The sequence below is a fragment of the Cyanistes caeruleus genome, chromosome 2, assembly GCF_971803275.1.
Source record: "Cyanistes caeruleus chromosome 2, bCyaCae1.hap1.1, whole genome shotgun sequence".
Taxonomy (NCBI): domain Eukaryota; kingdom Metazoa; phylum Chordata; class Aves; order Passeriformes; family Paridae; genus Cyanistes; species Cyanistes caeruleus.
This window is the reverse complement of record NC_141702.1, coordinates 65,071,498-65,094,418: the sequence shown is the minus strand read 5'-3', so window position 1 is coordinate 65,094,418 and position 22,921 is coordinate 65,071,498. Positions and strand designations below refer to the sequence as shown.

Below are 22,921 nucleotides of genomic sequence, written 5' to 3'. Positions count from 1 at the left end.
AAGAAAAGAATACTTAAATACTTGGATAAATACTACCCTTTTATTTTAATTCCCCCTCTGGAAATACACTCCATTGCACATTTGCAATACTTAATAAGGATGTGGGTATAGTTAATTGCAATTTAGATTCCAGCTTGTAAGTAATTTATAAACCCATATGCAATGAATAAGAGCTGATTTTACTAATCAAACTTTATCCCTTAAATCAAGTTACCAAGAATCAAGAGCAAACAACAGTTTCATTATTGAAACTGTATACTTTAAATACAGAGTTGCACTACAGTTTTATCTGAAAGACTAAAATCACTTCAATAGTGACAACATGCCATACAAAAAATATCCTTTTTTTCTATTTTGTGTTTACTTAACATGAAGCAGAAAAAGTGAATGAGATACCAAAAACTTCGGTGTCCTGCACTGTAAAAATTGTTTCTCCATTTGATGCAGTAAACACCTAAAAAGCGAAATTTTCTCTTTACAGAAAAACACAGAACACATTAAATTTATGCCTAATAGAAGAATGACCATAAAACATGTTTCTGTTTCTATTTTATTTGCAAAAGAAACACATTTGTGCCAGACTGCTAAAGACTAATGGGCTTTTAAAACTCATCACTCAGTTTCTTTCTATGCCACACAGAATTTGTGAGAAAGAAGGCCAAGTGAACATCATCTGGTGCAATGGAAAAAAGGCAAGAGAGAATCCCTTCCAACACCTTGAAGTCCGTACTACCTGACAGCTGCTAAGTGACTACAGAGGGTGAGCGTGACTGTGCCAGCCTAATCCCAAAAGCCATTGGTAACAGCCAAATAATTCCATACAAGGACCCCCAGAGTAGAGGAATGGGCTCAGAGCGAATGAATCACCAGCTCAACAGTCTGTACAGGTCAAGGGAGGCAGCAGCTTCAGTGCACGGGCAGTGCTGCTACCACCACCACATATATTCCATGGGCAGGTTTCATTTAGGCACCAAAGCCAGACATCTCTGGACAAAGCCATGGAAAAAAAGCACATGATTGTAAATTTAATAAGAGCTATAAAAAAATAATTTCACTGAACTTCTGAAAATATTCAAACCAAGCACTTAACCAAGAGGAGAGAAACCTGCAGAGTCTTCTCTCTCTGTTACAACTATCACAGCACTTCTGTCCCAGGTCACGCTGATGACCGTGCAAGGAGCATCTTCTCTTGCAAGTACCCTGCTAATGTCAAGAACTACTTGTAGACTGAGGTGGTATTAACTTTGATTGAAGGTGAACAACAACTGGGCCCATTATTTATCATGCTTGCAGATGACACCAAAAAAAAAAGAATTTTTCAAGGTGTGCAGGAGCCCAGGGTCCAAGACTTCATTCTGTTCAGTGGGTAGCATAAAGAGGGATTTCTGCTATTAAAAGTGTTTCATTGAGAACCAATCTTCCTCCCCCCCCCAAAAAAAATAATGAGTTATTCAGAACAAGAGTCTTCTAAATCTCTTCTGCCTAACTTATGGACCCAATATGAGCCACACAGCAAAAGATGCATCTATGAATATATTACCTGACAAAACAGTGTAGTTTAAAAGGTCTAAATCCATTTGTGTAAATTTCACTAACAGAAAAACATGGTAACCATGAAATATTCCAAACTACAAACCCCCCACACATTAATGAAGTTCTCTAAAGCTTACACGACAAACATTTATCTTTACAATCTGTTTCCTATCCATTAAGTTTTCTGGCAGCTAATTACAATTGGCAAAAATAATCCATTTAAAAAACACTTCCCGATTGTAAATAAAAAGCTGAGAAACAGTTAGCATGTCATCTAATTTATGCTCTAGAAATAAAATAACTATTGAAATGAATGGATTAAGTCCAACATCTCCAGGTGTTTCAAGATGCTCATGGAGCAGTGAAAAAACATCCATTTGTTCTTTTCAGCTTTTTTGTACAAGAAAGAAAACCAGAAACAGGTTGTGGGTATTTTTTATCATTTTTTTTATCATGGGCAAGGCTTCTATGGATAATCACTGGTGAACACCACAAGAAACAGCACTCTGGAATGATGTAAAGTACCTTTCTGTACCTGTAGTCATTTGCACAAAACATTACTCAAAATCAGAATCTTTTCTGATCACTAATGAAATGATGGCACTCAGAACTGTATGACTTTGCTACTCTTGCCAAATTTCAAATGGCCCATTAGAAAATACTGCTTTGTGGTGAAAAGAGTTGGTATAATGCAGCACAAGGGTACTGCACCTTAGAGGTTGGTAGAACAATTTAAATGCAGGTATTTTGAAACCACTCCAGAGAAATGTGCTACTGCATTTCTTTAATTGAAAACAAAGATGAGCACAGGAACTGGTAATTGAAGAAACTCTCAAACCTTCAAACCCATATTACATACTTCTGTAAATTAGATTTTGTTTTCCCTGCTAAGGGAAACACCTAATACTTATAAGAATGAGCTTATGGATATAATTATAATAAGAAAAAAAGTTTTTTTTTTCTCTGTTCCATTACTTCCCCATACAGGCATAAACCAAACATCAGCAAAAGACTTTCTAAGGAGTCTTTAAAAATGGAGAAGCAGAAAACATTTTATTCCTGTCCCCATAAAGCTGATCAAAATGTAGGAGGTGATAAAATAGGATTTCCAAGATGCTGGTGATGCCAGCCACTTTGCAGGATTACAGAAAAGGCAAGGCAACTATGGAGAGTTTGGCATCGATCAATTTAATGGTTGCAACAAGAAATTGCTCTCCCTATGTAATGCCCTGCATGAGATTAAACTCACTGCGACCTCTTCTGTATTACCCTTTTGTTTCTTCTGCACAGCACAAATATCTAATAATTTATGGCATTGAAAGGTACATGGCCGAAGAACACTTAAATTATAGTTAAAAGAAAAAGAGTGAGAAATGCTAGGGTAATTATGTTTTCTGAATATTCATCATGTTTCCCTCATGGATGTTCAATGATCACAGTGTTTTATTTATTATTCTCTTTCTCTTTAGAATATTTTTATTGAAATGCTATGCAATATAGGCTTTATTTTTTCCTCATTTACTCTTATGGAGGCCAAAGATATCTTATTTGTGTGATCCAAATAGTTATAAATTAAAAACAACAACAAAAAATTTTCCCTATTAAATCTCAAATCTTTACAAACCAACCTAAGAAAAACATATTCAATGGCAAGTTTGCCAAACTGTTTGCCCAAACTTCACACTTTTATTACCTAAAATGCACTGATAAACATTGTGCCTTCTGTTTTGCATTCCCTTCCAGATGCTCATTAGCTCAATTTACAAACTATGAAAGATTATGGATTTCTTTTGTTTCCCCAGCAGCACCACGATTTTACAGATTAACTTTTTCATTGAATTTTACCATGACAGAGAAGACACAGACTACAGAAATATAAAATATTCTCTAACTGGCATTCGCTTTCTGAGTATTTTACATTTCTCATTCAAGGACAAAAAGCTATCAAAATGAAGTAAAGCTATGAATTAATGGTTGTCCTAAAGAAAGTGTTCTTACTCAGAATTTTAGTAACCTGACTTCAATTAGCATTTATTTCCCTTTCAAAATTAATTTTTAAAACTTCTCATTTTTCAGCCACCAATCACTGGATCATAATTTTATTATCCTTGTTCTGCTTTACCATAAAATGAACAACTGGCATCTTAAATCTTTCCTCTGAACATAGAAGTCTTCTTGTAAATACAGTCAGTTGCTCTCAAATGATAAAGTTTTTGAGACTTAGTGCAACTGTTCCTTCTACTCAAGCTGTGCTTTACATCAAAGGCAACTCATTGAAAGATGATAGTATAATTAAAAAAAAAAAGAAAATTAAGTCAGTTTCTCCCTCTCTAACTTTTCTTTCTATATAAAAACTCATCATTAATTGTCCTCTTGAATTGTCTGACTCATGTAATCATTCCAAACTAATAAGTTTTTCTTGTCAGTATTTTCTCTCTTCTTTAAACTGTGTCTCAAATTAAGTAACAGACAAAGATTTAAAAGCGTACTTAAAGCCAAGAGTACTTTCCAGCTTCATCATAACAAAGCAAATGAAGTTCAGAAGCAGCTATTTTCTGCTTTATCTTCCACAACTCTCTGATTTATCTAGATGCTGCTGAAAACAATGATGTTTAGATCAGTAAGAAATAAAAAATGTAGGAAACTGCCAAGGTCAGTCTGCTTTCCAGACTGTGAAGCTACTGACACCCTTATGTTTTTTTTTAAATAGTATAAATCCTACTAGTTACATGTACCATCATTCTTTTTCAAGACACAAGAATCAAGACATTGCTTTAACAGCATGTATCATGTTGAAAGTAATGAAAGATTACTGGAAAGGTCTTATTTGAGATGCAGTAGTTAATTCTGTTGACTTCATTAAAGCCATCCTGAAAGTAAAACAAGGGTCTCTGCTACTGTAAAAGACCTTGACCCTCAAAGAACTTGGCCTAAACTTCTGCCCCCCTACCAGACTTTCCATGAAAGACCATTAAAACCAATTTCTAAGAGATGCTGTGGTTTGTTTCTGAGCTCCAGCTGGCTTCATTCCACAATCTGGCTCTATGGCCACCAACACACTACTAGGGGAGCAAGGCCGCTGTACCAGGGGATACTTTGCCACCAACTTGGTCCTTGAAGGATTGCACCTAATGCACATACTGGAAAGATTTTCTTCTGAACCAGCAAAAAAAAAAGTAAAAAAAAACCCCTCAAAAATCAAAACAACCCCCAGCAACAAACCAAAAAACCACCTCAAAAACTGAACTTTTTCTGAAGTAGATTAAGAGAGAACCTCGGAGGAATGTATTAGATAAGAAAAAAAAAGATAAACATGAAATATTCAGGTTTGAAGTCTTTGCTTTGCTCAGCACAGATCAGAAGGCATTATCTTAGTTTGTTCCATCTGTTCCTATCTCTGTTCCCAGTGAGCTCCACAGAACCCTCTGAGGCCACTCATGTCCCCAACTCCAGCTATTGACTGATAAGGTAGAGCAGGAGCATGAATCTTTCCATGTCCACTAAGGACATACCCATAAGAAATAAATGACAGGTTTAGGGTAGTTTTCCTCTTGCTTTCTTGCTTTTTGCCACTTCAGCATTTTCCTTGAATTACCACTGCAGGTGTGATCACTTTAACAGCACTTCTGCCCAAGTCTGAGTAGTGAGTGTGCCTCTCCAACTTCTCTGCCCTCTCTTCTTCCACTGGGAGGGAGGCAGGAACCTCTTCTACAGCATGTCACAGTTTTTGCTGCCTCTTGCAAAACTTTTGAGCAGAAGAACAAATGCTTTATAGAGAATTCAAGGATATTAATAGCAGGTTTTTGCTTTTTCTGGTTACCTACTCAGATCCTTTAAATAAATTAATCTTCATATGACAGTTTAAAAACAACTGTCACATCTCAATGCTGACAGGTTTGATTGACAGATTTATTGCTATCTGCTTTCCCAACTTCTCAAATACTTGTAAATTGTTTGAAGCAAAAATGTGTCTCTCAGAGTTATGAGCAATATGCAATAGTAAAAAAATCCTCAGGTTCTTTTAAAATGAACTATCTTAAGGTCCAATTCACAGTCATCCTACAGACTTAAAAACCCTACTCTTTTCCCAAACCCAAACTGATAACATTTTAAACACAGATTTCCCTCAGCCTAAAATGAACTACTCTGGGTCTTGCTTACACACTGTATTGTTTTAAAATTTCATTTACCTTTCTAGCAAAGGCCTATCCTTCTCTCAAAGCTGCAATATTTGACCTTAAAAGTACAGGCAAACAAAATAAACACTAGTAGAGTAAGAAAAGCAAAGTCAGGGATTGCTCTTTGTAGAACACTTCAAGATCTCCACACCTCTGTAATTCAGGAATTCCTTATTATTTTAAAAATAAGTATCTCAGCCATTCCTCTTGGTAATCAAGGTACTTGCAAAACTTTTGTAAATATTTATATCAGAGTAAAAGTTACCTTAATATCAATCACTATAAAGTAAATCCCATAAAGTAAAGAAGATGACAAAAGGAAGTCAAGATGTGCCTATTCCCAAAGGAATTTTGCACAAAATGATGAATGGCCTCAATAGACAATAGTCACCACCGTTCTGCTCTAGGTTATGAACCTTGTAATTTTAAATAATTTTTTTCTTTCCCTCTACAGTTTATATTCTGAATGAGCCACACACACAAGAACAAGTCCAGTTTGAACACTGACAATGTATTACACTGGAGGGCCTCTGCTGTTTCTTATCTGAGTGAGGTTTTTAATTAGGGCTTGTCAGTGACATTTTTTTATGTATTTCTAAATTATGCAGCATGCAAAGCAAAAGACATGACTTTATAGTGTAGGCAGCATAACACTCCATAGAGAATATTTCTTGCAACTACTTAGTACCTATGTATTTTTGCTAGGTTAGAGTTATATAGTTTTATACCTAAGGAAAAAAGGATCAAGGCAAACTTACTTGATATAATAGGGCACTTTGTTATGTGAAACAGATCTCTGCCATGGAAACTGTACTGAAGCTGAGGAAATAAAGAGAAGATAGTTATTAGAAAGCACCTGTCATATTAGAAAATCTAACTATCTTTTATTTATTTTACAATTAATATGGCTATAATAAACTAAATGGAAACAATTAATATTTCCCAGACTACTTTCAGTAATTAGAAAAGCAGCAAAAGAAAATTATGGCAATCTATCAGGATGATTACAGGCATCTATTTGATGCCATGCTGGAAATAAAACAAATGTGATGATTCTGCTTCAAAGGAGGATGATAAATTCTGAGCAAGCAAGCTACTCATTTATGGAAACTGCAGACACTTGTTTTGCTACCTCTACAGGATTATTATCAGTTTATGCTTTTAAAATAAATTATTTCACTAGCATAAATAACACTCTGCAACAGAACAAGAAGAAATATCAAACTTGTTTTTATTAGTTACAACCTTTAGTCCCTATTTTCAACTCAAATTAGTATTGATTAACACTGTATGGCCAAGAAAACAACAATTAAAACCTGTCTTTGCACTCCTTGCTAAAGAACTGTTATCTTTGCAGAATTTATGCAGATAAAATATCGTTCACAAGATCAGGAAGCCTTCTGCACACTGAGTTGAAAAAGGCATGAAGTCATACATGATTCTACAACTCTGCTGATCTGAAGATCCCAAGAGATAAAGGTACAAAGTGTTTGGGCCAACATGACTGTTGGTGCTCAACCTAAAAATAGCTATTTAGTGAAAAACCATAGGTACACGGATCAGAAATTACCAGACTAGTGCCTGGGTAATTAGGGTTTTAGCATGGAAAAAAACCCCTCCTTGCACTAGATTCTCTGTAGAAGCTGAGATTGAAAGAACAGGCAGGAATAAGTGATCAACCAATGAGATGAATTTACATTGCACACATATCTCAGTGCCTCTGACACAGAGCTCCTGCTCTCGGGTCCTAACAGCCCCCATTTAAAACCTTGGTAAAATGAGACACAGCTTTCATCCACCCTGGTTCTCAAGTAATTAAACTCTCAATTAATGTAATTTTCTGCAAGCTAGGCCCACTTTAGGATTCATCCATCTCTGGAGAAAAAAGACAAACCACCAACCAAGCTGTAAGTAACTCTCCTCTTCCCTAAAGACCTCTCAAAACTGCAGTGAAGCCTTACAAGCTGTATAAGCCCCATCAGGTGTTGCAGGTACAGAGAGAGATAGGTCTTGCCCTGCTACCACCTGGCTGGTGCCCAAGGGTTTCATGGCTGTGACCTCTCCTAAAACATATATAATACAATTTAAGAAATTATATAAGAAATATTCATGTGCTGAAAGACAGATTAACTGGGAAGAATATTTGGGAAATTACAGGAATGAAGTAAACCGCTTTCTTTACTAAGAAAAAAGAAAATTCCATTTTTATTTGAAGAAGAATTGGCAATAAAGACATAGGTAAAGAAAAAAACACAGTAAAGGCTAAATGCTCAAACAGATATAGCCTGCCAAAATGTAATCCTTAGGCCTTCATAAATCTGAAAATACCTAAAATCAATCTGATAGGTGAAGATGGATATCAGCTGTAGAGTTTCATTCTCTAGTGTTGCAACCTGGCACCTATGGTGGCTCCTGTTCTAGCACATGAATTATGTCAGCTAAGTAAGAATTTTCTTAACTACAATTTATTTGCTATGACAGATATAGATATTCTGCACAGACAAATACAAACTAAACAATGTAATCAATTAAATTACTGATTATTATGGAACAAGTCATATTCTATTTATTTGGGAACAACCTTTGTAAAACATTGCCAGCTCTCTGCTGCATGAAAGTCTGGAAAATTAGATTACCATTCTCTTTTAAAAATCACTGATGAAAACTGAACATAGTAGTTATCAACTTGGCATTTGCTAGCAGGCCTGCAGATATTAGTATGGCTGAGAGATGCTTTGAGCAAGCCACTGGAGACATAAGCTGTTTGTTAGGGAACATGTGGAGTCAGTGCTTTGTGGATGTTCATGGATTCGTCTTAGAAAGCATACAAGAAACATAACAGAGGGTAGTGGATTGTCAGCCTTGGAATATCAATTAATTACAGAAAAATCAAGTAACTATTTCTAAAGGCAGGAGGCAGCAAAAAGCAATCTTTTGGGAAAGAATAATGGAATATAAGGATACTTCACCTTTATCTGTGTTAGGGATGCGTAAAATTTACTGAGCAGTAACTAACTTGAAAAGCGCCTACCTTCCATCTCAAAAGCACTGAGAAACAACCAAATTCTTCCTCCCAGTGAAGGGAGGGGACAAATAGTTCAGCAAAAAGAGGGATTGGAGATTGCAGTGGCCTACTAATACAGCTTTACCTCAGACTCCCAACACAGAACATTTTACAAAGGGCTAACACATTGTTTGCTAGTCTTCAAAAATATTTTGAAGCCCTTTCATAGTGATGGTCTGCATGAATCCATGCAATTGGTGTTCCAGGAAGTCAAACAGTAGTACCAAACACTGCACTGTGTCTTTTTAGTACGAAACATTTCTAGCCACTGCAGAGATGAAATCACTGTACTAACAGGGCTGGAACCAGGATGCTGGATAATCTCATCTAGGCCCCCTTTCCCATAAAAGGCTGGACTATGTGATCTTTTGAGGTCAGTCCCTTTCAAATGGGGCTATTCCATCATTCTATGAATTTGATGAACAGTCAGAAATACGTGTCTTGCTAGCAAAATTTCCTGATTAAATGATAACCAGTCAGTTGAAAATGGTGTGATGGCAAGTTATGGTTCCTTAGTATTTGAAGGAAAAGAAACAGGTAGGTGAGGTAAACTGAAAATAGTTGCTGTTAGATAAGCACAGCTAAAAGCCTGCCCTCTAATTCTGAAGTGCAACTTTGGCAATGAAGATGTGCAGAAGACATACATATATGATCAATCCCAGCTTGAAATTGTTTTATTCAGACTACTACTCGTTCCTCACAGCTAGAAGTCATTTATCGCTGCTAAAAAGGTTTCAAAACTTTGATTTAGAATACACAGTCTTTCAACCTGTCAGGATAAAGCCTTCAACTTTACAGATTTAATGATTTTTTTCTATTATTATTTTACTTCTGAAGTTACTGTCCCTGACTTGCATTTACCAAACACAATATAAAGTTGTAGATGTAAATTCTTTAACTCTGTCTTCTTAAAGCTCTACAAAAGGTTTGGTTGTTGGGTTTTTTTGTTGTTGGGTTTTCTTAAGATGCTTTAGTTGTACTTGGTGTGGGGAAACAGGTGGTTTTTGACAAATTGTTTAAATTAATAACTACATATTATTTTTCCAAAATTGTGCTACTTAGTTGTAATCCTTTGTGATATCTACCAACATGGAAACCATCCTGGAAACCTCCCCTTTTTTACTTTGGTATGTAACATAAACTGAATATCTCCCTAAGCCTGAAGAATACTCCCTAAACAAGGCTGAGAAGTGCTGATAAGGCACTGCATAGTCTCTGTGGACATGATTCTATGAATGTTTTAATCAGCAACAAAGCCAGTTCACCACTCAGACTTGTGAACACAGTGTTTTACTGTAGCATGTTGTAAGCAAATTCAAGGAAACCATCCAGGCCAAGACAAACAAAACCAGCCAACTTTTCCTGGCAAGTTTTACATGTGGACTATTCTCCCTCAACTAGCATAAGAGAGCTAGCTATTTTCTGAGCTAGCTGTTTTCTGAGAAACAACTTCTACGTTGCTTCCTAATTTGTTTTATTTACAGAGACTAGACTGACTAGTCTTACAAACAGTTCATCTGGCATTCTTCAACAGTACCAAAGGTAGCACTCTAGATATAATCTTTTTAACAAATTATTACATAGGTGCACTAACCAGGATACAAGTTTGAGACAAGACAAGAGCTACAAAATCACTGTGGCAACAGTTTGCAGTATTTTTGACAGGGCTTTAAAAAGATATAAATCATATACTTTTAAAGTTGTTTGTTTAGTCAATTTAAAAAAAGGACAAAATGGCTCCAGAAATTGCTGATTTGCATAACATCTGTAATGTTTTCTATACACTGTATTTGGTTTACTAAAAAACTGTCAGTTCAAAATAAAACCACAGTTGTAACATAAATCAAGAAAAAAATCAAGATTCATTTAGTGATTTAAATTATATTAGCAGTTTAGCTATACAGTGACATAAGGGTAAGAGCTACTCATTTTTATGTTGACTTCTAAACTCCTGCAACAATGTTATCTCTTTTATAGAAGCTCTTAGATAAAAACTGGAGAGGTGATCAGGTTAAAATTCTGTCTCATTAGCTCTGATGATGGCAGGTAGGCTGGAGTATCAGGAAACCAGCATGGACCTCGATACCACAACCTATCTATGTGTAACAATTATACCAATCAGCTCTGCCCTCTTAGTAGATGTGAGATTATAGGCTTACACACCTAAAATGTTTATTAAAAAAATGCAAGGATAGATCCTGTGGAAATAATTAATGTTTGCTTTTCCCAGCCCTTTACTTGAAGTTCCAGGAATGTATGACAGAGAGTCTTTAAAAAAAAGAGGAATCTGGGAAGCTCTTCCTTTGTTCCATCCCAGCGAGTGCAGAAGAGAAAGGAAATGGAAGACAGAATTGGCAAAGGATGAAAAGATGTAGTCTCAAACATGCAAAGATTCTGGAACAGTCACTGGTCAGACACTGCAGCAGAGGACAAAGAATAAAGCAACAAGGCACAACCATCTCAGAAAGATAGAGTGGGAAGCACACTAGTCAAAATGTTAATGAAGTTATAAGGATGAAACACCCCTACAAAAACAAGGAGGTAGATAATAGCATGGAAGAACAACTTCCTCAAGCCACAGGGACACCTGGAGTAAAGATCAGTCAGTGTTAGAGAAAGCCATCATATTTTACATGTAGCTATTAATTCAAGGAACTTACTGGAAAGAAAATGCTGTGATGCAGGTCCAAAATCTCGGTGTGCCTCCTGTAACTGTTTAAGGCGATCCTCTACGGACACCTACACATAAACACACACACTCAAAATCTACATTGCATGTACTTTGCAACGCCAAGGCCATGATAAGAAAACCACTTTATTACATTTCTTTTACTGAAATCCATTTGTTTGTGTGTCACAGCAATTATTTGACCTCCACCTATTTAAGGCTACATAATTTTCTTTCATCTGCTTAATGAGAATCATGTTTCTATCTTGCAGTTCTCTCATGTGAGAGCTGTAGATCAATAATGAACAGCAGTAGTTTAATGGTAAATACAGACAACTGCTGAAGTTTCTGACCCCCTCCCAACCTTTCTGTTGTCCAAATTCCCATAGTCAGCAGGTCTCAGTCTGGTTGCATAGATTTCACAGCTGCCTTTCCAGCACAGAACCATTTTGGAAGATTGTGCTTCACTGACTGACCTGGCTCCCCTCAGTTTAATTGAAACTGCGGTAGCACATCCAGTAGTACTTGGTTGCTTTGTTAACTAAATTCAAGAGGACACACACACAAAACACCACCTCTCCCCCACCAAAAAAAAAAAAAAGGAAACAACCTGCAAACAAAATAAGAAAAGAAACCCCACTACGAAATGGTATTAGGAAAAGGAAAGGTTTGATATGACACAATAACAGCTTTGACTCCGAGGAGTGACTCATTCAAAACTACTGGCCAAGAAAACTGGTGCTCAGGTTTTGAAAACTAATTTTCACCACCCTCACAAGAGATGTTATAAGTATTTCCTACAAAAATTAACACACAAAAAGGAGAAACTTCAAAAATTCATAAATGAACTTTTAACTGATGTAAGAAGCTTCACTAAATCATTCATTGTGAAACTAGTTATGAGCTTCAGCTGTAATCAGGCACATTGATTTACTTTTCTCAGACCATTTAAGCACAATAATCATAACTAAGCAACATGAATCTCTCAGCATATCCTTTTCTGCTTTTTATGCTAAATTGCTATTGCTTATATCTTGTTATAGCTCTAGTAATACTTAAATCACTTGAAGTGAAATTTCCTACAGAAACTGAACATTCAAAGACAAAATAAAACAGCTTTCACACAAGCTGGAAACAACAGAAATTTTTACACAACTTTTTGGTGACACAGATTTATGCAGTAAAATCTACTGCTACAAGACATACAAAAAAACCCCACGCAGCAATAGTTCCCACTATTCCCCAGGCTTTAATGAGATTTCCTCTTTGAATAAACTGCAGAAATAGATTGAAAGAAAAAGCTTTTGGCCAAGCTACAGCAGGGAAGGCAGCTTCTTTTGTTGCATTGGTACTAACAGAATAACACCTGAGTGAAAGAGGTAATGAATAAATAAGTGAATCTTTTAAGATAACAGAGGAGAGTGAGAAATATCCCTCCCCACACACCTACTGCACATATTCAGAAGAATACCTGTAAGAGTTTCCACCGCATATTAAGATCATCCAGTTGACGAGACATCTTTAAAGATGGATAAAGGTCAAGTGGAGACAGCTGGCTGGACAAATCATTCACTGTTTTAACTTTTAAGTTGATGGGAGCAATTTCTTCTCTAAAAGCCTGAAAGAAGCATACACTTATGTTCAATTGGTATCTGAGCAGCACAAAAGCCACTGTAAATTCCCCATGGTGTTGACCTGCCCAATGTGGCAGTTTATGCTAAAAAACTGCACACAAGTCAGTTCTCAGCAAAGAAAAGACACTCACTTCAATATTCTTATTGTATGACTCGTATCATGTTGAAGGAAAAAAAGTATAAGGCTTACTGAAATGCCCATAAGCAAGCTGCACCCCTAAAATAATTTAATTTTTTTTTTTTGTGGTGCTGTATGGCTTTAGATCTTTTCAACGCTATATTAGGAGCTTTAGCAGCATACAGCCTGGCAAGTGTTCTTAAGAAAAAATTTGTTCAGTAGCTATAGTTTCCAAGTATTAAGCAGCTGACAAAAATTCAATTTAAAAACCATTATTGAACTAGCAAAGCATGCAGGAATGTATCTTCTAAGGAAAAGGAGTACAATGTTTTACCTGATTAGAACCAGAGAGTAAAGCTATTACAATGACTAAAAAGAAGTAAAAGGTTTATTGAATCAAATTGAACTAAATACAGATTTAAGACAAAATTGATGCAAGTTTTAGTTATAGCTAAAAAGATGCATCAAATGTCTTTCTTACTGTGAGAACTTAAGTGTTCAATCCTATAAACAGCTTGATTAAACATTATGAAACAAGCTTGAAACAGCTGTAAAGAAACTATTTTCTTAGGAAAATTCAATTATTTCTCTCCCTTCAAAAATCACTCTCATGAGGTCAAGGAAGAGAAGGAACATATTGTCAAGAAAGAAACACTGGGCTTCTGGACAGCCACTAGGCCCCTATTGCTTCAGCAGATGTTACAGTTTTTCCACAGCTGTAATGAAAATCTAAAAGACTTTGCTTTCATCTACTTTAGAGAAAAAGCCATTAAGATATGACAAATCACTTCTTAGCATGAGAACAAGGAGCTATTCAGCATTAGCATCTTATTTCTTGCTTTAGTATCTATATTGAAATATAAAGAGAAGAAGGAAGAGATTCATTACTCTTTTGAAATCAACAGCACTGTGCATATTAGCTCAGCTTTGCCTGCCTTTGTTTTAAAGATTTCAGTTTCATTAACCTTGAAAGTAACAATATAATAATTTGGAGAATGAGGATGCTTACATTGCTATATGTGAAACAATGCAGCCCTGTGAATTCACAGACACTGTATACACAGAGAGAATATCTACAGAAACCTGGTTGCAGCCCATTTTATCCTTCTAACACCAGCATCCTATGCTGAAGACATGGATGATCAGGTACACAACCCCAGGGTCTTCTAATGATTTTCCATTTTCATTCTTAAGCTTAAAAACTGAAAATCTGTGTTTGTGAAACAGAAGTTTACTAGTAAATGCTGAATTTGCCTAAAATAGCAATCTTCTCTACCTACATGTGCATACCCACACACTCTCCTGGAATCCATCACATTCACTGCACTGTACTCTTTCCAGTCAGCTTTTCTGGACAATGTTAATTTTCAGAAGATATTCCTTCTTGGGGAGCTCTGCATTACCAGGACCCTACCCAATACACAAAGTTTGGCAGGGGATGATTACTACCCATCAAAGCAGCTATGCCTTGGGATGCTGAGCTCTGCATTGAACCCAGGCAGCAAGACCTGGTTTGCCCACAACAGCACTAAAGGCTAGTATGTGTTCTTCAATTTGAAATAATCCTGATGAGAAACCAGGCTAAAGTAAAACCAAATGCAAATATTCACTTATATGAACAAAACCAGACAATAGACATGTTAAGTTTGTGAAAGTTAAGGAACAGAAATTAAAACTATTTCTGTATAATTAAAAAAGCTCTAAATGTTTTTCTAACAAGAAATTCACACTTGGTGGCCAAATAGATCTATGTGCATATGTAATCCCAGCAAGCACTAGGAATGTGGCCCAGCAGTGGACTTTATTTGAGACTTCATATTTCTTCTTCTTTAAAGACTTTAGACAGCAAGTGAGAATTTCAGCATACAGTGTACAAACACCTTATAGACCAGAGGGACTGGAATGGAGAGGTCTAACACACAAACAAATGAAATATTTTCCAGGAGTTCCATACGTACCATAGTTTTCTCAATGTGATCTGGTAATGAATCTATGAGCAAATCTCCTACAGGTTTCCAGCCATTCCTCACATTTTCAGCCTCCTTCAAATCAGCATCAAGGTCATCCATGGCACACTGAAGGTCTTTCAGTTTTTCTAATGCTTTGTCCACTTGCTTCTGCCAGATACTGGCACTGGCATTTAGGTTCTCCCATTTCTCTTTTACCTCCGATGACTGCTTACGCATAGCTTTGGCAATCTTCAAGGCTTTCTCCTCAGGGGTCAGCTCTGCAGAGGGAAAGAACTGTTATTTCTTATTTTTGTCCAGTTAAGCAGATAGTGCTCCTGAAATACACACTCAAGACAGTCAGTATTTTCAGTGTCAACTGATAACTTATTTCAGCAGGTACAAAGTAGAAGAAAGTCCACCTTGCTGTAACTGAAATAAACCCCAATCACTCCTATGGACAACACAGACCTTGATCAGAAGAAACAAAATTATTCCTTACTTCCATATAATACCCACAAAGTAAAAGCAGCTTACAGCTGATTTGTTACTTTTGGAGGCACAGGGAAAGGCAATATAAGATCTTCCTTCCTTCCTGGAAACTTCAGTAGGTAATCTTTGGATCACTGCAGGTAGAAAGAGCAAGGACAGTGCTTTGTTCCCGGATCTCTCACTGCCACCTTTCACTGTGGCACCAGGGTGTCTCTTCATACTCAGTGGCAAAACCCAAGGTACACTAAGTACCACAGGGGGCATGGTTCTGCAGCACGACATCGGTTTTTGTGTTAACACCAAAGTCCAAAAAGGCTGGTTTAAATAGCTTTTCCAAACCTACAAATGTTCTATGAAGCTATTGACTGAAAAAGAATCAAGCTTTTGGTGCACTATTTCTCACAAATTTCAGGCTTATGGGTCTAGAACCCACACAACCCAGCAACCATGGAAAACCTTCACTTTGAGACAGAGAAAGACCCAGACAGCCAGAAAGCTGAAAAGAAAATTCTAAAACATCCCCAGCAGGTCCTGCTGTCTACTGCCCAGGGGGTCCTTGCTGAAAAAAACTCATGGGAAGCTTCTTTCATAGGGGAAGAGTTGCTTCAGTAATGACAAACAAACATAGACAGTCTCAGAGGATTCCCCTTCTACATAAAAGCAAGCAGAGGAAACTATAATGCAAAAAACAGAGAACAAAAGAAGGAGCAGAGACGTGACATGCACTGAAACGAAGCCAATTTGCCTTCTATTCAGTCCTATATAAAAGCCCTGGAAAAGGTTTATCACAGTACTCTTGTGATTAAAATTCAAGTGTTGCCTATGAATAAATTAGACACAATCATGGAAAGATGAAAGTACCATTTTTGTCAGAAGTCAGATGAGACAGACAATCTTCCATTTACTGATAGACTGTCTTTAAAATCATTACAACTCACTGAGCCTGGAGTTGCTAATGTGGTGGAGGAGGGTAAGGAGGCAACAGACAGAAAATGGTGTGGGATGGAAGTTTTTGCTTTACAAAGGTCAGATGAATGTCAAAGTAAATGCACAGTTATAGTTGCAAAAGTTACCCTACTATGCCTCTTGTATGCAACTGTTGTCCCATAGCACCCAATACAGAAAAGCATATTATAAGTAATTTACACAAAATAAAACATGGTTGTTGGGAAGTCACTTTTTTCCAGATAAAAAAGTAACAGAGAATTGTTTGGATCACAACTGGAGTTTCTGCCCACCAATTCTACACATTTATTCTGTTTTTTCTTTTAAGGCTTTTTTCAAATCTTGTCAGCCCACATTAATCTTGATATATGCTACACTATGAATACTAGAAGAGTATTCAACAAGACAATGTTGGAATTGGGGGGAAAAAAGAGACAACTGGGGAAAAAAAGAGACAAACAAACAAACAAAAGTCAAACCACAATGCAATTACAATTTGTATTACAATTGTTGATTTAGGGAGGAGAAGGTGTCACCTTCTCACTACAAGCATGCCAACATTTTGTTGTTTGCTTGTTGGTGTGATCCAAAACAAGATAACAATACTTTTGCATAGTGGAAACCCAAACTTCATGTTGATCCAGGAACAGAAACCAGGTATGAGTTCAGTTTTAGTATGCTCCTGACACTATCCCAGAAAAATGCAACTATAACAGTAATGTTACAGTATCACCAAGCTGTGTCTTCTCCCATGGGTAACTGCACATTTCTCTTATCATAGGAAGAAACTCTTACAAGTCATGAGTGAATGAGCTCCAACTAAAACAAAAGCAGCAATGTTGAAAATAGTGTAAGTAGTTTCTGGATATGATTCCACTATGACTTCCAGTGGGCTACATCCTCTTCATTCTCCTAAGCACTTCTACTTTACAGTCAAGACTTCATACTCAGTCCAACTGCAAAGCAGAGGAAAAAAAAAATGCCAGTGGTGTGTGATAACTACAGAACAAACGGAAGTGATTTGGAATAGAAACGCTACCTGCTATATACTACAAATATGCTGCCTGCTGTATACCTGTTGTATATTAGAAAAGAGTAAATTGCCTATTTTCAGTGAAATCTTCCTTACAAAAGGAAAAATTATGGCAGAGAAATTTACCGAAATGTGGTCAGTGGCAGTAAGTAAAAAAGTTCACCTTTCATTTATGCCTGAAACAGGTAAAGATATTGTCCTTCTACAAGCTTAAATAACGTATCTGTATATAATTCACTGGTACATATTAATATATTTATTTTAAAACAAAGATGTGATTTATGGGTCTTTCTATTCAATTAATAGGAGAAAACAGATGGTGAATACTTACTTTTAAATGCTGTGTTTATCACAAAAACCTTTGCTACCAAATAGCAGCTTTCAAAACTAGGGATCTAATTGTTCTAAGAAAACTAAGTTACTAAAGTAGTTGGACAACACTGCAGACTCCCAAAAACATTCACTATTACAATGAGAATCAGTGTAGTGGTCTGTGATAATCTGCTAGGATGTTCCACTGCTTCAGTAGAAATGTAAGAACAGAATTTCAGTAATGCTTTATCATCAATTCACAGAATCCTCGGGACATAAAATATGAGATCTGCTTTCCTTTGTCTTTCCAATGGCCTGTAACCTTAAAGTACATGGATTTAAGAAGCCAGCTGCAACTATGCCATAGAGAATTCTAACTAACATCTTTAGATCAAAGTTTTATCCTATACTATGGACAAATATAAAAAAAAAAAAAAAAGCTAAAAAATGAGCATTTTCAATTCCTTTAACCTGTCTATCCATAAAATTCAGCAGCTGGCCTGCTGGCTTATCAATCAGCTCCACACAGATGCTGAGGCAGCTCAAATACAGGAAGACTGTGAAGCTTGCTTTTTTGTGATGAAGCCTCTCTACAGAAACATGGTAAAACAAAAGCAGAAGAAAAGACAGATGGGAGATATAATTAACTAAGAAAGTAGTTTCCTGGAAGATAGAGAACTCTGTCTGAATGTGCCAGTTACTCTCTGGTACAGTAGAAGGCCAACACAAGAACTCCAAGGTGAAGATGGGAAAGAAGAAAGCAGGGCTTACTCATAGCCTGAATCTACGTTCTTGTCATATGTTTGAAATTAACAAGACCATTACAGACAATAATGGGTTATCATAAGGCATCCTTTAACTAATGTTCTCTTTGGATGGAACAATAAATGTATATGTGCACAAGTCCTTCAAACATGTCTCAGTCAGACAAGTTCAAAGTTACCAGTTTTCCCCTAAATATGTCTCACTCTTTGCCCTGTCAACAAGGCCCTCCCTGAAGTGTAAAGACGTGTGGTGAAGGAGAAAATAATAAAAAATATTGATTTAAAAAAATTAGATTGAGCAATTTTATAACCTTTATCATCTTCAGATTAGCTGACCATTTCCCCATAACAACCCTTATACAAAGTAGGAAATAACCAGAAGAAACTGTGATTTCTAATTAATGCAAGTTTGAGTTAGTAAAATAGTTTTTCTATTTCTACTACAGAACCAGCCAAAGCAATATTCAAACCAAGACTGTACAGTACTGACTGTTTGTTAATATTTTTAGGAAACAGACTCTGTTTAGAATCCATAACCACACTCCACCTTTATCAACATGAAGTGGACTTCATTGAAGTTAACAAGTTAACTTTAATCAACTACAGAGATTACCAGTGACCAAGAGACTGACAGAAAAAAAAATAAAAAAAATTAACAGCTTAGAAACAAACTACAGCCCATACCCTTCACTGAAAATGGTTAATCTGAAGAAAAATTCTGTCTTTTAGTTCAGAGATTAAGTTTTCTGGAGATTGGTGGCATCAGTTGTCAGAAAAAAAAATTACTAGACTCGCTCCTAGGTGAAAATTAACAGGTTATTTATATATATACATATGAGCTCAGACAAAATGATTCAAAGAAATTCAAAGAAAGCGCAGGCTTGTTCTGCAGAGGGTTTGAGTGTCCACTGTCAGCAGCAGGAGCTCCACAGGAGTCTCTGGAAGAAGAGGCTGGGGCTGCCCTGTGCCAGGAGCAGCAGGCTCTAGTCAACTCACCATGGGGCACACTGAGACCCTTTGCCATGCTGCAGCACCTCAGGGAAAGTGTATTTAAGAAACAGAAAACACCAGAGAGGAGAGGAGAACCAAAAGGAGAAACAGAGGGAACACCGAAGTCACAGGAGGAGGAGCAACCCCATGGTAAAGCAGATGTTCCCCACGGAGACAGCACACAAAGGAAAGGCATGAGAGGAAAGAAGCAGGAGAAAGAAACTACTAGGCTAACCATGGAGTCACCACCTTCCCACCCTCTCGTGCCACTTGTTGCCTCTCTGAGCATGACCGGCGTCACAACAAGGTGGGTGAAGAGACAGGAATGAGGGAGTCAATCTGAGCCTGTGAAAGGCCTGAGGAAAGCCACGGCTTTAATGTTTGTGAGATTTTTTCCCACTATGAACCAACTCAGTATTTATTAGTTGTTTTAAATGGCAATAAATAGTTTGTTTTCCCCAAGTTGACGCATCTGATCTCCATCCTGACCCATGAGCTTTCTCACTCATGCTCTTCCCATCTCCTGTCTCCATTCCACTGCAATGGAAGACATAAGTGGATGGGTGGGAGTTTGGCTGGTAGTCAGGACTAATCCATCACACGCTCAAAAAAAAGTCCATGGAAGTAGAACATGTGAAGAAGGAGGAAAAGAAGTTCAGTACGTGTGTATGAGGCTTCCCAGTCTGAGCATGATTGGTTTCCAAATACGATGACTAGACCAGAGACATGCACACATCACTTGCAGACCATGGCTATTATTGCTATGCAGTTTACCATGGTCACCAAATTCCCTGCTATATTGTTCTCACTGCCATTGGTGTAGCACAAAATAATAATAATCTTCATCATAATAGACTGGATAGCAAGAATTTATGATGCATATTATCATCTGAAGTTTGCTCTTGCAGTTTCCCATCAATCAACATTGACCAGATCACTGATATCAAATCCTGTTAGAAAATGAACATTGTACATTGGTAAGGTTTTATGTACTGGCATCATTTGCGCTGAGAGGTTCTATGTTTTTGAGGAGAGAACCTGCAATTTTAAACTTCTGTATGAAAGAATGAACAGAGACCATCCTTACCTTTCAACTGCAAGGTTGCTTGTGATTTAGACCAACTAAAACATCAGAGATGCCATATAGCAAATGGGTTTGAGAGCAAAGAGAAACTGAGTATTTTCAGGAGTCAAGAGTTCAAAACAGAAGTAAAGCTAAGGTACCAGCAGAACTAATCAATGAGATAAATGGTTCACTGGCTTTAATCACCAGCTATTCAAACTTTATCACAAAGTTGAACTAGGGAATATGAAACCACTTAAAAATTTGTGGATGATGAATGCATTAAAGATTAGTTGTTTCCAGGGAACAATTTTAAGAAGTCTGCAATGGAGATGTGTAAGATGATGTATGGAAATAAAAAAACTAACTCCTGATAAAAGCAGATATATTATAATTTTGTAAATTATACAGAACAGTAAATTGTTCACATCTTACAGCAACTGATAGTTCTGCAAAAGCAGATTATTACATTTTCCAAGAACAGTTCTTGTGTAACTAAAAGCAAGACTTCATAATGCAGTAGCTAATATCAGAGATATAATTGTAGAACTTACAGAGATAATTTCCTATTTTGTGGTTGTGGGAGAGTGGAGAAAAATTATTACCCTCTTGTAGGTCCCTAATATTTAGAGTAATATTTCAACAAACACTGTGCAAAAATAGTTTCTAGGATAGCTGTGGTTCCATTCCTTAGCAATGATTTGCCTAATAATCAAATCTTTAGGATTCTGTAATGACTGCCTTCCTAAAGCTGATTTTGCTTCTAATGAGATACACCACTAAATAATGCTTACTTCTACTGGTGAAGTAAAACTTTGCAATAGACACATGGATGTTTGAGTGGGAATCCTATAACTTTTCTGTACTATTACTTTCTATACTATTCTGAATACATTTAAGGTGCATATGTTATTGTGTTAAGAAAAAAGAACAGAACTATCATTAGTGTTTTGAACCAAAAACTGGAAAAGGTAGAAGAGCTGTTTCTACTTCTTCCATTAAAATATAAGTTCTTATACAGAAGAGAAGTAACTCATGAGTCTAAAACATTGAAATAAAAGCCATGAGGATGCCATTCAGAAAATTCTGAGGTCTGAGCAAGTAACTGGGATATAAAATATGTACTAGAGACATGCAAGTCCTTTTCTCTTTTTTGACCCTCCCCGGAAGTGAGTACTTTCTGACCTGTTTTTGAATGCAAGCTCCTCCTTGGTTCCTCAGGCCCCTCAATTGGTTGGTCAGCAAGGAAAACTCGTGCCTGGTCCACAGCATTGAGAATGGTTTGCTCTTTATCCTTCAGTTCACGCCTCAGTGCCTTTTGGGAAGGGAAAGAAGAATGCATTTGTAAGTTGACCTTGTGAACTATATCGTTTTCTCTGTTTTCATCTCCAACCACACCTGCCTAGTGAGTGAGTAATAGCCAACATTATTCAGACTGCAAGATAAAATGCAAATTATACAAAACAGAAGCAGCAAGACATTGGGGCTGGATGGGTAATTTTTAGGAAATTGACTTGAAGGAAGGAGCACAAGAAAGGTGATGATGGTAAGTTTAAAAAAAGCCTAACAAAGTGAAACTACAACATTGTAATTCTATTAATAAGTAAATTTAATGGGTTTATTGCTTTCAACAGGATTGCTAACATATAGTAGATTGCTACAACAGACTTAACTTTTTTGATAGCTGGAATAAAGGCAAACTGCACCTACTGAGACTTCAGAAAATTGTTTTACAAAATGCTAAGAATAATTGGTTTTTAACATTCCTTAGAAAATGAAACATCTTGTTTCTGTCCACTATTTACTAATATTTTTAGAAAACATGTATCAGAAATTTTATTGTGATAACATATTGTGAAAAAGCTATCTTTTAAATTACTCAAAAATTATTTTGATCTTTATTATTCAAAACCCCTTTGAAACTCATATACAGAAAGAAAAAATCAATTTCTATGTAAGATTTTTTCACGGGGGTGGAAATTAATTTCAGGATATTTTGCACTCCAATATTTATGATTTTATTGAAGGGTTAAGTGTAACCAACCTTAAGGGGAAAAAAAGGGTTATAAGTAGTCAAGTGTTAAGTTTCTTAGGAAGCGTCTTCTTCAAGTATAAAGCATAAATCTGTCACACCTAGAAGGAAACTGCTTTTCCTGTTTTATTTGTATTATTTTCTACACA

The 22,921-nt window shown here is 36.6% G+C and overlaps 1 protein-coding gene across 9 annotated transcripts in view; it reads right to left on the bottom strand.

The window, feature by feature from the left end:
- Positions 1-22,921, bottom strand: part of UTRN (utrophin) — a 339,362-nt gene that overhangs the window by 58,383 nt on the left and 258,058 nt on the right. For all 9 annotated transcript variants that reach the window (XM_086877551.1, XM_086877555.1, XM_086877553.1 and 6 more), the window contains 5 exons: positions 21,926-22,055; positions 15,154-15,422; positions 12,915-13,061; positions 11,436-11,514; positions 6,470-6,530 (listed from right to left, as the gene is read on the bottom strand). In XM_086877551.1, the coding sequence (XP_086733677.1) occupies positions 6,470-6,530; positions 11,436-11,514; positions 12,915-13,061; positions 15,154-15,422; positions 21,926-22,055 (686 nt within the window). The remainder of the gene's footprint in view (positions 1-6,469; positions 6,531-11,435; positions 11,515-12,914; positions 13,062-15,153; positions 15,423-21,925; positions 22,056-22,921) is intronic.